Source organism: Hippopotamus amphibius, chromosome 6 (assembly GCF_030028045.1).
Source record: "Hippopotamus amphibius kiboko isolate mHipAmp2 chromosome 6, mHipAmp2.hap2, whole genome shotgun sequence".
Lineage (NCBI taxonomy): Eukaryota > Metazoa > Chordata > Mammalia > Artiodactyla > Hippopotamidae > Hippopotamus > Hippopotamus amphibius.
In genome coordinates this window covers 39198124-39212319 of record NC_080191.1, presented here as the reverse complement: position 1 = coordinate 39212319, position 14196 = coordinate 39198124, and the positions used below count along the sequence as shown (strand labels likewise).

Here is a 14196-nt window from a genome sequence, read left to right as displayed (position 1 = left end):
ATAGCGATAAATTGCAAATTACATCCCCCCCATACACAGACACTGTCCATTCTACAATGAACATCCTTATCATGCTTACTTCCTTGCCTGACTCTTTTCTTAGGATTACTTGCCAGAAATAGAATTACAGAGTCAAGTGACATGCATGATTTGAAATTTTACATAAATATCTTAATCCCCCTCAGAAAGAAGATACTAAATTATATTTGCCCTAGATATATATGAGCACACTCAACTCTCATGAGACTACTCAATTTCCCACACTCTAATTAATATTAGATATTATTGACCCCTCTAAAATTTGCCAATTTGAGATATGAAGCTCTATTATATTTTTATTAGCATTTTTGATTATTTGTACATTTGACACTTTCTTGTACTTAAAATTCCATACCGCGGCTTCCTAGGTGGCGCAGTGGTTGGGAATCTGCCTGCCAATGCAGAGGACATGAGTTCGATCCCTGCTCCAGGAAGATCCCACATGCCACGGAGCAACTAAGCCCGTGTGCCAAAAAAAAAAAAAAAAAAAAAAAAAAAAAAAAAAAAATTCCATACCTCTGTAAAGTTGCATATTTAGTTTGTTCAGTGGGGTGTTTGTCTCTATCTTACTGCTTTGTAGACTTTTACACTTTTAAGTCTACGAATCCTTTCTTCATCATGCCAGCTGCCAATAGTTTCCAAGTTTGTCTTTTTTTACTTAGCATGGTTTTCTAGGTTTTTTTCTTTTTTGAAGTTTAAAAATTTAAGTTTAGTGCATGAATCTATATATTGGATTTTCTGTTATGATTCTACCAATAAAAACTATAAAAGCTAAGTTATCTTTTAGCTTTTTAATATCTGGAAGAGATCAGTTTTGACTTTGTGAACTACATGAAACAAGATGCTGAAGAATTTTTCAAAAAGTTTTGTACCACAAATGGTACAAAATTTACCACATCAACGGTACAAAAATGTACCACATCAACATTTCTAATATACCCACTTTTTTCTAATAACTTAAATAACAGTGTCATTTTTATCACAAAGTACGAACTCGCAATAGTTTATAGGAAGAAAATGACAGAAAATTGCCCACCAGCAACACTAGAAGGTAAAACAAAAAACCTTATGGAGTGAAAACGCTATTACACAAAAGGATAATTACTATTGCAGCAACTGTACCATTTGCTCATGATTTTTCCCACTTTTACAAAATATCCCTCAAAATGTAAAGTATGAGTCTCACATTGATATGTAGGGCTAGAGACCTTTAGGAGCTCCAGAAATACCAGAACCCAAGAAACAAGCTGCTGAGAATGAAAGTAAACCAGTCCAAAGAAAGATAGGAAACATTAACAGGAAACATGGAACAAAGAAACCTTTGAAAGTGAAAAAAAAATAAAAGGTAAGTTTGGTAGAAAAGGTAAGCTGGTACGAGAGGCCTGAAAGAGAGAAATAAGTGACAGAGCAGGAAAGTGCACAGATTTGAAGAAACTAGAAAATATGACCATTGTGCCAAGCATCCCTTAGTAAATATATTTCTATCAAATGCTCAAGGATGTTCACTTCACCAAGAAGGTAAGGATAAAGGTGATGCTACTGCAATTGAGGTACCATTTCTCCTCCCCAATTTAGTGGATCATTTTCAAGCACTGTATTTCATCTTACAATTATTGGGAAATTACAAAAATATCGCGAGGTCGATTTCAAAGTTTGCAAACCATCAATATGAAATATAGCCTTATTTAGAAATTAATTTTGTGGTTGATGAACTCTCCTTTAATATTGGTCAGTTTGATAAGTTTTATTACAAAAAAAAAATGAACTGCCCATTGAAAGCTAATCACAGAGAAATTTTTGACAACACGAGAATGAGTAGAACACTTTGTAAGGAAAAGAGGAAAGGAAAGCAAAGATAACAAAGATGTTTTCAGGTTACAAAGGGAAGAGTCAATGGAATAAAAAAGAAAAGGTGGGAGGGGGAAGGAAAGTATCTGCAAGGAGTGGAGTATGCTAAGCTCTGCAGAATTAAAAATATTTACTATTTATTTCTCAAATAAACACTTTTAGAGAAGTAAAAGACTGAAAATCATTGACTTATCCGATTAAATTTGAAAGGCAATTTGTTTTCTCTTCACTGACAGTCTTTCTTGCTTTTTAAAAACTCAATTCATTTGGAAAGTAAAGGTATCTTCAACTTCCTCAGTCCAATGGCTTACATTTGTTGAGAGAACAAACTCATGCTTGCAGAACTGTTCTTGAAAACGCGACCACTCACAATAACTTTGATGGCTTTCCTGAACCAAGGATAGAATAAAGCATAGATCAAGGGGTTCATGGCTGAGTTATAATAAGCACACCAACAGCAAATCTCATAAATATAGGCTGGGGTTATGAAGCCCATAAAGCCATCAGTTAATGAGTCAATACTATACGGCAACCATGAAATCATAAATGCTATGACTGTGATACCCAGGGTCTTAGCTGCTTTTCTCTCTCTCTTGGCCACTCTGGATTTATAACTGTCTGATGATGATTCTGTTTTGCCATCAATATTTGCAATCTTTTTAGCCTGTTGTCTTGCCACAAGGAAAATATTGCCATAGAGAATTAGCATAACAAGGGTAGGTATAAAGAAGGATAGAAAATGTACTAACACCCAGTATTGATTTATAACGATCTGACAACCTCCTATGCAGTTGAGGGCACTAGATAATTCTTCTAGGCCATCATCACAGGCACCTGTGTAGAACACGGCACCACTGTAAGTAAGGGGCAGGACCCAGGAGATGCAGATGCACAGTCGTGACACAGACACCGTGAACTTGGTGGGATAGAGCAGAGGGTCAGTGACAGCAATGTACCTGTTGATGGAGATGAAGCACAAGTGGAAGAGAGAAGAGTAACAAAATGCCACATCACAGCACGAATGGAAAGTGCAGAAACTTCGCCCAAAATACCAGCAGCTCTCCACAGACCTGACCGTGCTGAAGGGCATCACGGTCACTCCCACCAGAAAGTCCGCACAGGCCAGAGAGGTGATGAGAAAATTGGTTGGAGAATGAAGCGGCCTGAAATGAAGGATTGAAATCATCACCAGGGGGTTTCCAAAGACAGCCAGCACAGTCCCAGAGCCAAACACTGTGTACAGAATCACCCGGGATGCAGGCGAGTAGGGGGTTTTGACACAGGATCCGTTCAGGTGCTCGTAGCAGAGCTGCACAGCTGCAGGGGGGGACGAGCTGCTGCTCATGATCTGTCCTTTACTCTCAGAGAATTCTGTCCTTCTTGATTTCCACAAAGTGTAGGCTTGCGTTTTTCAATAGTCCTGGGGGAAAAACATACGTACACTAGGATGCCTCAGGAAATTTTCAGATATTAGTACAATTGTTTCTTCAATTTTCCATTTTTTTTATAGATCTCAAATGTATTCAATAACAAAATAAAATAAAAAAAAATTACTTTGAACATAATCACTGGGAGTAACTTTCAGTTAACAAATGATTTGTTCCCTGAATTTGATAAAATTCCCTTTTAGTCATAAATATTTTTTTATTTTTTACCTCCAGAGTTTCTCTTTGCAACAGGCACTGACATGGGAAGTAATTATAGAGTTAAAGCATCCTCTCCTGTTAGATTTATCTGCATTACTGCCTAAAGCACACAGCCCTTCCAAATAAATAAATGCCATCAATAGAAATTCCCTAGATAAAATCCCAACAGTGTAAGGTGTGAACTTGGAAGATTATTTTCAAAAGTGATTATTAAGAAAGTTATTCTACAACTCTTCACATTAAGTTAGGTTACCCATTATGTTTCTTTGACCAAAGAGTTTTTATTCTTCTTCTTCTTAGACTTGAACCTTTTCCCTATTCTCAATCCTGCTGTGGCCCTCTTATTGGATTTTTGCTGCAAAGGTATAACAGGGTAGAAGCAGTGAGAGTGAATACTTGGCTTTTGCTCTCCTGTTAAGAATCATTTCTGCATCTGCACTGGACACCAACAAACAGAAAAGGGAACATACACTGTGAGCAACTTATAATGGATGAATTACATTACAGGAAAGCATTAAAAACACCATGGTATTTAGGCACACTGGCTTTTCTGAACTACTGTGACTGTGGGTGCTGGTAGAGAAAAAATCGTTCTCTTCTCAAGACATTGTCACTGGAAGCAGACTTGTAATGTCTCTCCTCCCTCTGACATGGGTGTAAACCCTCTGACTACTGCTGCTATCAGATCCTCACAGAGGACCTTACATTCCCCTCTGGAGTTAAAACATCATCTCCTGTTAGATTTATCTGCATTACTGCTCAATGCTGACCCCCTCCCCCAAAATGATACGTCCACGTTCTAACCCTCAGAACAAGATCTTCTTCGGAAAAGGGGCCTTTACAGGCTTAATTAAAGTGAGATCATCCTGTACTATGTGGATGGGCACTAAATCCAAGAGCAGTGTGCTTATAAGAGACAGAAGAGGAGAAACAGAGAGAGGAGAGAAGATGGCTACCTGAAGATGGATGCAGAGATTGCAGTGATGCCACCACAAGCCAAGGAACCCCTGGAGCCCCCAGAAGCTGGAAGAGACAGAGAAGGACTCTATTCTACAGCCATGGAAGGACGCATGGCCCTGTCAACACCCTAATTTCAGACCTCTGGCCCACAGGACTGTGAGAGAAGACATTTCTGTGGGAGAGTAAAGCCAGCAAGACTGCGGTCATTTGTTATGGCAGCCCTAGGAAACTAAAACGCTCTCCTAGGTAGTTTTCATTTCAATGATATAATGGTTGACAAACAAGAAATTGCAGCAAATGATCAAGGGGTGAAAATCAACACAATTCATTCAAAAAAATGGATTTCAGAGCTTTGAGGGCAAATTGCAAATAATGAGAGCCTCTGTTGTCAGACATTTAACAGGCACCAACCTTATACTGTAGGTATAATTAAAGTTCATTTTCAAAATAAAATATTTTTAGAGGAGTTTTAGGTTCAAAACAAAATTGTGTGGCAGGTGCAGAAATTTCCCATGTACAGCCAACCCCCACGTAAGCACATCCTTCCCCCACTTCAATATCCAGCCTGTTTTGAAGCTAGACAAAAGGTACTTCCTGAGACAGAGATGAGAGAGGAATTCAGGTCTGATTCCAAACCCCATGCTCTTTTCATTCTCCTCACTGTGCTGAGTGTCAGAGCCACTCCCACCAAAAAGTCAGCCTAGGCAAGAGAGGTGCTGAAGAACTTTGTTGGAGAGGAAACCAGTCTGGAAATCAGTGCTGAACTATGGCAAACTTCTCATCAGTCAGAGGAAAATGAGAAAATTAAGAACAATGAGATATTGTTTGTTCAACCTACAGAACTGCCTTTTATTCTTTTTTTTAAATTTTTTAAGCTCTTTATTGGAATATAATTGCTTTACACTCTTGTACCAGCTTTTGAGGTACACCAAAGTGAATCAGCTGTATTTATACATATAGCCCCTCCCTCCCACGACTCCCTCCCACTCTCCCTGTCCTGGCCCTCTGAGGCATCACCCGTCATCGAGTTGATCTCCCTTTATTATACAGCAACTTCCCACTAGCTATCTATTTTACAGTTGGTAGTGTAAATATGTCTATGCTACTTTCTCACTTCATCCCAGCTTGCCTTTTATTCTTAAATAATGTATTTCCTATATTACTAATATAAAAGCATACTTTTCTCTTAGGAAATTACACCAAAACATAAGGTTGTTCCTGCGGCAGTCGCTGCTGTGTGTGATGTCCTTAGTTGCCAAAGTTGATACTCAGCAATTATCTGCAGGTTCCTTGAATTTTTTCGTCAGTTTTATTATTTCTGAAACACAACTTTTGGGGAACCACCATCCTGACCCACTAGCAATTTTAATGGCAAAAGTGGTATTTTAGCAGGTAAGCCTTTTATGACCCTAAAATAAACCAGGGCAGCCTCTGGTCAATTCCAAACATTTGAGACAGTGAAATCTCTTCTCATGGAAAGAGATATCTAAGGAATCACCTACATAGAAAAAGCAATATCTAACGTCTCCTATGAAAAGAGTTGTCCTGCATTTTTCTACTTCTCTTTTCTTTTTCTTTTTTCTTTTTTTTTTTTTTTTTTTTTGCTACCATCAAAACGTATTGGAGGAATCTAGATTATTCGATAATCTCATGTCTGGGGTTAGTCCATAAAGAGCAACTGGCCCTGTGCTGGGATGAGACACAACTTGGAGGCTCTTCCTAAAGCTTCTAAAATTCTTGCATGTATATGACTCTTCTTACCTTGCTTATACATCATGGGTAAATTATTTACAGCAGGGAAAGATCAAGACTAGGCAGTAATCATATTTCTCAGGGGGTTATGACTCTAACCCCAAAGGCAGGATTTGGAGGCAAATTTTGGTTGTCTTGCGTCATCTAAAGTTTTCAGTCCCATATCTATGTTGGACCTTTAGGTTGCCAGTTTTGAAAATCTCAGCTATTTTTAAAATGAAAGTCCATTAAACAAACCATCTTCCCAATGACTAAGAGTGTGAGACATTCCTTATTATGATAAAAATGGGAGAAATATGAATTAATGATGTTCTGTTATCTTTCCAGTGTCCAAGTTCAAAAGCTTGTTTATGAGAGGAAGGAGAAAGAAATGTTTTGTACTCTTGTCTCTTTGGATTAGAGGCTAGATGTAACCCAACACAAAGAAGGGTCAAAGTGTTAAACTATCAATAAACAGCATTTGGTATTGATAACACACAGTAAGTACATTACATAGTGTTTTAAGCAATTTTTTTCAAGTGAGTGTAAAACAGAGTCAGTTATGAACTTGATTCTGTGTATAATCCATTTGTGCTTAATAGGTATTTCTTAGAAATATATGTTAATCTCTTATGGAGTAGATTGCATGGTATGGGAAAGGATATAACATTATATTTTCTCCAATCACAGACATGCAATGTCCTCTGCGAACCTTCCTTCTTCATCCCTCATTAGGTCTCAGGCAGACTCCAGAGCTGTCCAGTCACTCTGCTTTTCTTGAATAATTTGAAGACTTCTTCCCATCATCCTACTGTACATTTTGGGGGATCTCATTTATTTCTTAGAAATTAATTATGTAAACACTCAGTACTTCTGAGCGCATTCTTAAATTTGCCCTATTTAAGCTTTGACAATCAAAAATAAATTTATTGTTGATGAAGTGCTCCTCAAAACATGACCACTTGATTTCTGGGTCAATATTCAGGGTTGATATTTCAAAACACTAAAGAAACCAATCTGGCAAGATGTGAGCAATGACTATTTAGAAAAGATGCTCTTCTGAGAGGCAGATCAATCTGTGGAAATGCCTTACCTTTGCCTCGCAATGATTTTTTCATTGGTGGATCACATAGAGGCTTGGGAGGTATGGGAGGCTCAGGGCAATAGATATTTACCAACAAGTACTTAAGCATTTCAGCATTTCCACAATGGAATGTTTGAACTGGTACATACCATCCGAAGTTCAGGCCTGTTAGGAGCACATATTAGTTTACTTCCTCCTGAAATCCTAGTGAGATGCCAAAAAGTATTTATTAAAGATAAAAATCAGATGGGGTGCAAGTGATGGAAAACCAGGGTAGAGAAAATACAACCCACATTATATACAATAAAAGTTGACCAGAAAGGTAAAAGAAATGTTCTTTCCAAAGAGCTTGGAAGAAATTCTTAATCCCAGAAAAAGCAGCTAAAGAATGAGGACAAGAAAATAATAAAAATGATTCTAGAGAAAGTTTTCTCTGGACTAAAGATTCTAAACTTCAAATACTAATGCCTACTGAGTGCAAAGAGAAAAAATGAAAAACATTACAGGCACTAAATGCAGACAAGTATAAAGAGGAACTTTAAAAAGCTCCTAGGAACAGAGGCCAGAGGAAACTAGCTTAAGGAAATGGAATGAACATCATACTGACATCAAACTTCACATCAGTACATTAGGTCCAAGAAGGCATTGGAGTCACGTTTTTGAAGTTATCAGAGAATACACTTTTGCAACCATCATTCTAGATAAAATTAAAATTATAAGCGAAATCATATAAAATTCTTTAAAACTAATTTGGAATCAAGACGTAATATATAATGTATAATTATATTTCTATATATTATAACATATAACATATATCAATATATTATAACAAATATTTTTCTTATGCTAAATTATAATTAACATATAATACAAGCTTATATAATATAAATATATACATATAATTTGCATAAATAGAAAATAGAGCAAGAAATAGATGGTGATGGATTATTAGAAGCAGGCAAGCCACATCTGAGGGAGCAGAGGTGATGCGATTCTTAGAAAGCAGAGGTTGTACTAAGACCAGGGGAGGCTAGATGAGGGGATAACTCTGGGCTGTCCCAGCAGGAACCAATCCAGCCAGAAACGCCCTGAAAGGTGGCCAGCACCCCTTTGTGTATTCAGGAAACTCGGTTATCTGGCCTTGCTCAGCTCACTTAAGGTGTGGCCTGCATGTAAAAAGGGATGGTTCAAACCCAACCTCAAGCAACAAGTAAGAAGCATAAACAAATTGTGCTCAATCCATACAGTGAAATCTACTCAGTCATGAAGAAAAAGGAATCAAATACTGACTCATGTTTGACATGGATTATTCTCCAAATTATTATGCAGAGTGAAATAATTCAGACAAAAATGAGTATATATAATGTGTGGTTTCATTTGTATAAAATGCTAAGAAGTACAAATAATATAGAGTAACATAAAGCTGATCAGTGGCTGCCTGGGGATGGGAGGGGGCTGAGTGGGCAGGGATGAGCAGGAAGGACATTATAAGGGACATGAAGAAACTTCTGGGGTGATATGTATGTTCAGACTTGATGGTGATGATTTTACAGTACAAATGCCAAAACTTATCAAAGTGTGTATTTTAAATATGTGAAGTTTATATGTATATTATTAAAAAATATTAAAATTTGAATTCCTCTATTAAAAAAAAATTAAAAAGGGGAGTCCCTTGGTGGTTTAGTGGTTGGGATTCAGCACTTTCTCTGGCACGGCCTGGGTTTAATCCCTGGTTGGGGAACTGACATCCCAGAAGCCGTGCGGGGCAACCAAAAGAAATAAAAAATAAAAATCAATCAATCAATTTTTAAAAAGGGATTGTTCAGAATAGATCATCTCACGTTTCCCTCAACTTTAGTATTTTGTACCTTTATCACTGCAGGCTAATGATTGAATGGTCAAGGAAATGTGGCCAATGTGATATTCTTGCCTAGGGAATTTTTCTGTCCCTGAATTCACCTACCAGTGTCTGACACAGAGGGATGCGCTTTCCAGGGGATGATCCCGGTCACCGCAAAATAACTGTGTAGCATCTGCAATTTTGATATCACGATAACCACCATGACGTATAAAGAATTCTTTCTTTTATATGTTCATGAGCATTCTTATGTAACTATAAATTATTTCTACGTTTAAGGGAAATATGCATGTACTTATTCAACAAATAGTTATTGAGCCTCCCCTGTATTCCAAGTACAGTGGAAGGTCCACCTTGAAGGTACTCATAGGAACAAGTGGGTGATCTTCCTCTGAGGAACACACATGGGGGCCGGGGGAGGGGCACAAATCTGCACAGCAGATCATCAGGAAGCAGAAAGTGGTGTGATAGACAATGGACAAAGGGGTTCCTAAGAAGGTACAGCCTACACAGACGTGCATTCACAATCTCTATTGTTTAATTTTTCATTCATGAAAAAATGAAGGCACACTTTACAATGTACTCTTAATACATGAGCTATTAAAGGAACATAAAAGTTGCAAACATAAACATTTGTTATAACAATATATGATATCCATGAGAAAAAGTTAAATGCAATTTGGGAACCTGTAATACTCAGGTGGGATGAAGCGTTTTGATTTTATAAGTCTTGCTGTAGAGAAGAGGCTCAAAGGAACCAAACAGTCAATAGAAAACAACAAGATCCTGTATTTGCTTGATGTGCAGGCCAATCCTGCCATAGAAATGAAGGTGGCATTTATCTAAATGATGCTCCCTTCAGCCTCAGGGGGAAAGCCTTGTACAGTAAAATACATAATGAAGTAGTATAGGTTCAAATGAAATATCAGAGCAAATCATTACTCCCTCCAACGTCCCCATCTCTCCAAAGAAATTTGGTCAGCCTTCTCTTTATGATGATTGAATTTTTCCTTTGAGATAATCGGTACAAAGGCTTGTGTTTATATTGCCCTCAACAACCTGACTGCAGGGGCTGGGCCACAGCAGGAGAGGAAGTTCCTGGTGACTTCATTTACTCTCTGACCCCCTGGGTGTGACTACTGGCTCTATGGTTTAACAAATATGCCATAGTGGGCATGAGACTCACCTCTTTATGCCCAGATTCTTCATTTATGATGTAGAAATAATAATAATAATAATATTCTCTCTTGCATAGCCTTGTTGTAACGATTGAGTAGGGTGGTAAGGCAGTCCCAAGCACAGAATGAGACATACATAACTTAGATAAAGCATTCTTAGGTATAAATTGTTTTTATTGTTGTATCCTGTGAGCTCCAAAGCTCCTATGTTGCGTACCAGAAGCACTCAACAAATGTTGATTGAAGCAAAGGCCAGTAGACTAGTCCCCGCACGACTAGAGTAATTCTCAGAAGAGAGTAATGAGGGCAGGAGCTTGTTTTTCATGAAGAAAGTTTTCAAGCACTTGTAAAAAATAGACATGAATATGTTGATATAGGAAAGGAAGCGGTAAAATTAAATGATGTGTCTAATATATGTGAAAGGCTACTAAAAAAAAAGACAAGTGTAAATGTATTAAACTAGATGTTAAAGGTGCTTATTTGAATCCAGGACCTTTATGATATTCAGCAGATTTCTTAAACACTTTGAATTTAGCTTTTTTTTTTTTTGCCTTTTTTATTTTTAAAATGAAGTGTGATTTCTCTATAGCTATGGAATAGGATAAAGTTACTACTTTGAAAGGACTAAATCAAAATAAATTGACAATTTTCAATGTCAGAACTGAAGAACTGTGGGTAAATTAATACTAAGCAGTCTAGGCTCCTTTAAAATAAATCATCTGTATCATTTTTAATCATCAAATAAACACAGTTTCAAACAAGTACTGTATAGTCAGAAATAATACACTATTCCAGGAAAGGTTAATCAATTTAAAGCATTTGTTTAGTAATAGAAATGATGTGCTAATAGATAAGGAGATTTACAACAGTCAAGAAATTAGAGAAAAATAGCAAGAATATTTTGATATGTATTCACTTCTGCCCCAAAGATACGATGCTCTGATTTTTAAATCTTGCAATGAAACTGCAGCTAGAATAGAATCAAACATGTTATTCACACTGTGCATGGGACATACAGCACCCTCCAATCTTAGTACCAAGAACAAGTCTTCATGTATGAAAAGCTGGTTGGGTTTTATGCAATGTGCATGACTTAATTTGTCTGCTTTCAAATTTGCGGGTCATGTAAAATGCATTTACCAGCTCCTGTCTTGTCATGTTTTTATGTCCTCCATTTCAGTTTTCTATTCTTTGGAACACATTTTTAATTTGGGCTCTCAGGTATATCATTGAAAACCCTTATAAATATTTTTTGGAACAATGCAAAAGTGAACAGATAGTAAGTTAATTTAAAATAAAATACAATAAAGAGTGACCCTCTTAAAAACCCACGGTCTAAACATATGCTAACTGGTAAAATTTCTAAACTCAAGTGAAATTTTATGAGCAGACAATTACCAGGAAGAAGTTCACTCAATAAATGAATGTTATTTATGACACCAATGACCTTTCCCATAGTAAATAATTCAATTGATATTACAGTCAATAACACTATCTCTAGATTGATTTTACCTGACTCTGAGATAGTATTTCTGGACTCACAAATCTGAACACCTGACAGTATAGACTCATTACTTTGCCCTCCCTGAGCCAGGACCTCTCAAAGTATCCCCCAGCTGCATTTACATTTTAACAGAAAAATATTACAAAGGAATAAAGAGAAGACATAACCAGGGATTCAGCTATTATAATGTAATAAAGGGGAGGATTGAGAATAACAAAAATATACTAGATCCTTTCTATACATTCTTTTAAATTTTCTCAAGAATACTGCAAGGGAGGAATTATTAACTAGAGAAATACAGGGAAATTCAGAAAGAAGTAGCAGCCCAAGATCAGTGCTAAAATGGCACGTTTCTGGCTCCAAGGCCATGCTATTTTCACTACAACCAGGTTTTTATGTTATATTTATCAAAGAACTATGAACCTGAATTTGTGTTCAGATCAAATTTGAAGCATAACATTATTTCACATTAGAAGACCTTGCACATTCATGCTTAATAAATGGTGTGTTCACTGTGAATCTAGTTTTAATTCCTCAGTCTAAAATGTGAACTTACCTAGAAAATAAATTTATTGTTGAGGAATTCTGTCTCCAAACTTTACCAGTCACAATTAGTTTGATAGCTTTTCGAAACCAAGGATAAAAGAAAGCATAAATCAAGGGGTTCATAGCTGAGTTATAATAAGCAATCCAAGTCAGTATTTCATAAATATATGTGGGAGTGATGAAACCTAGGAAGGCATCAATTACTGAATCCAGGAAGTATGGCAACCAGGAAATCAGAAATGCCAGCACTGCAATGCCCAGCGTTTTGGCTGCTTTTCTCTCCCTCTTGGCCACTCTGTCTTTGTAACTGTCTGAGCATCTCCTACTCTTACTGCTCATCCCTTCAATTTTTCTAGCCTGTTGTTGAGCAATGAGGAAAATCTTGGAGTAAACAATTATCATCACAAGAGTGGGGATGAAAAATATTAGAAAATTTACCAATACCCAACTTTGATTCACTGCAATTTGACAGCCTCCCACACAGGTGAGAGCACTTACTAGATCTTCCAGCCCAGATGCATTTGCACCTGAGGCAAGAAGTGAAAAAGTATAAGTAACTGGAAAAAGCCAGGAGAAGGCAATACACATGCCAGAAACAGACACAGTGACCCTGGTTGGATAGACCAGGGGGTCAGTGACCGCAGTGTACCTGTCCAGAGAGATAAAGCACAAGTGGTAGATGGAAGCGTAACAGAATGACACATCGAAACAAGAGTGAAGTTGGCAGTAACTCTGCCCAAAGTACCAGCAGCTCTCCACAGACCTCACAGTGCTGAAGGGCATCACAGTTGCTCCCACCAGGAAGTCAGCACAGGCCAGGGATGCAATCAGAAAATTGGTTGGAGAATGCAGCTGCTTGAAATGGAGAATTGAAATCATCACCAAGAGATTTCCAAATACAGCCAGCACAGCCCCAAAGCCAAACACTGTGTACAGGACCAGGCGGGGGCCTGATGAGTAGGGGGTTTTGACACAGGATCCATTCAGGTGCTCGTAGCAGAACTGCACAGCTGCAGGGGGGAGCGAATCACTGCCCATGATTCTCGGTTTTGATCTCTGGAGAAATTGTCCCTCTCTGTGGCCCAAAATGTCATTCCGGTTTTAGAAAAGTCCTTTAAAAAAAGATGAATACATGTCAGTAATTTCCAGTGCATTCTGTCTCTATTTCTAGGTAAATTCATTTCTTATTTTCACGTTTAGAAAGTGATTTGTATCCTCATTTTGTAAAATAATTCACTTCCAAATGAATAAGCAGTTAATTTTCATCATTACATAAAGTGCTGTTTATATAAATTTTAAAAAATCTTCTTGCATTACCTAGTTCTTCATATCAGAGGAGAGCTGGTCTTCAAGAAGCTGTTACATGATGCATGTTTGAATGCCACATTTTATTAGCATCCTTTCCCTAATTTATCAAAGTGAAGATAATGCCCAAAAGCTCTCTTCCCTCAGGAATGTAGCTAAATAATTTCAAAACCCAAAGCCTTTAAGACTGAATCCCCATAAGTACAAGGTGTTTAGAAAGAAAAAAATTAAATAACAATTATGTTTATGCTAAAATAAGCCTATGCCTTACTAATTTCCTGATGACATATGACCTTTGCATGAAATAGAATAGTGCTTACTTCCCAAAAACTTTGTCCAGAATTTGAAAGTCAAATTATTTTTTGTTATTAATTATTGTCTTTCATTTTTATTAGAACCATTTGTTTATGATTTCTGTGTTGACTGTCACCAAAACTCTTCCAAATAAGATCTTTATTGCCTCCAGTGTTGGTTTGTGTTAAAGAAAGTAAAAAGAG

At 37.2% G+C, this 14196-nt stretch overlaps 2 protein-coding genes across 2 annotated transcripts; both read right to left on the bottom strand.

Annotated features, from left to right (window-relative positions):
- Positions 1 to 2194: 2194 nt before the first annotated feature.
- Positions 2195 to 3238, bottom strand: LOC130855829 (trace amine-associated receptor 6-like). Its single transcript, XM_057739839.1, has one exon. It carries the CDS (start codon positions 3230 to 3232, stop codon positions 2195 to 2197), a length of 1038 nt encoding a protein of 345 aa, XP_057595822.1. The 5' UTR covers positions 3233 to 3238.
- Positions 3239 to 12400: 9162 nt separating this feature from the next.
- LOC130854885 (trace amine-associated receptor 7a-like) lies at positions 12401 to 13470 on the bottom strand. Its single transcript, XM_057737756.1, has one exon. The coding sequence runs from the start codon at positions 13430 to 13432 to the stop codon at positions 12401 to 12403; it is 1032 nt and encodes a 343-aa protein (XP_057593739.1). The 5' UTR covers positions 13433 to 13470.
- Between the last annotated feature and the right edge of the window lie 726 nt (positions 13471 to 14196).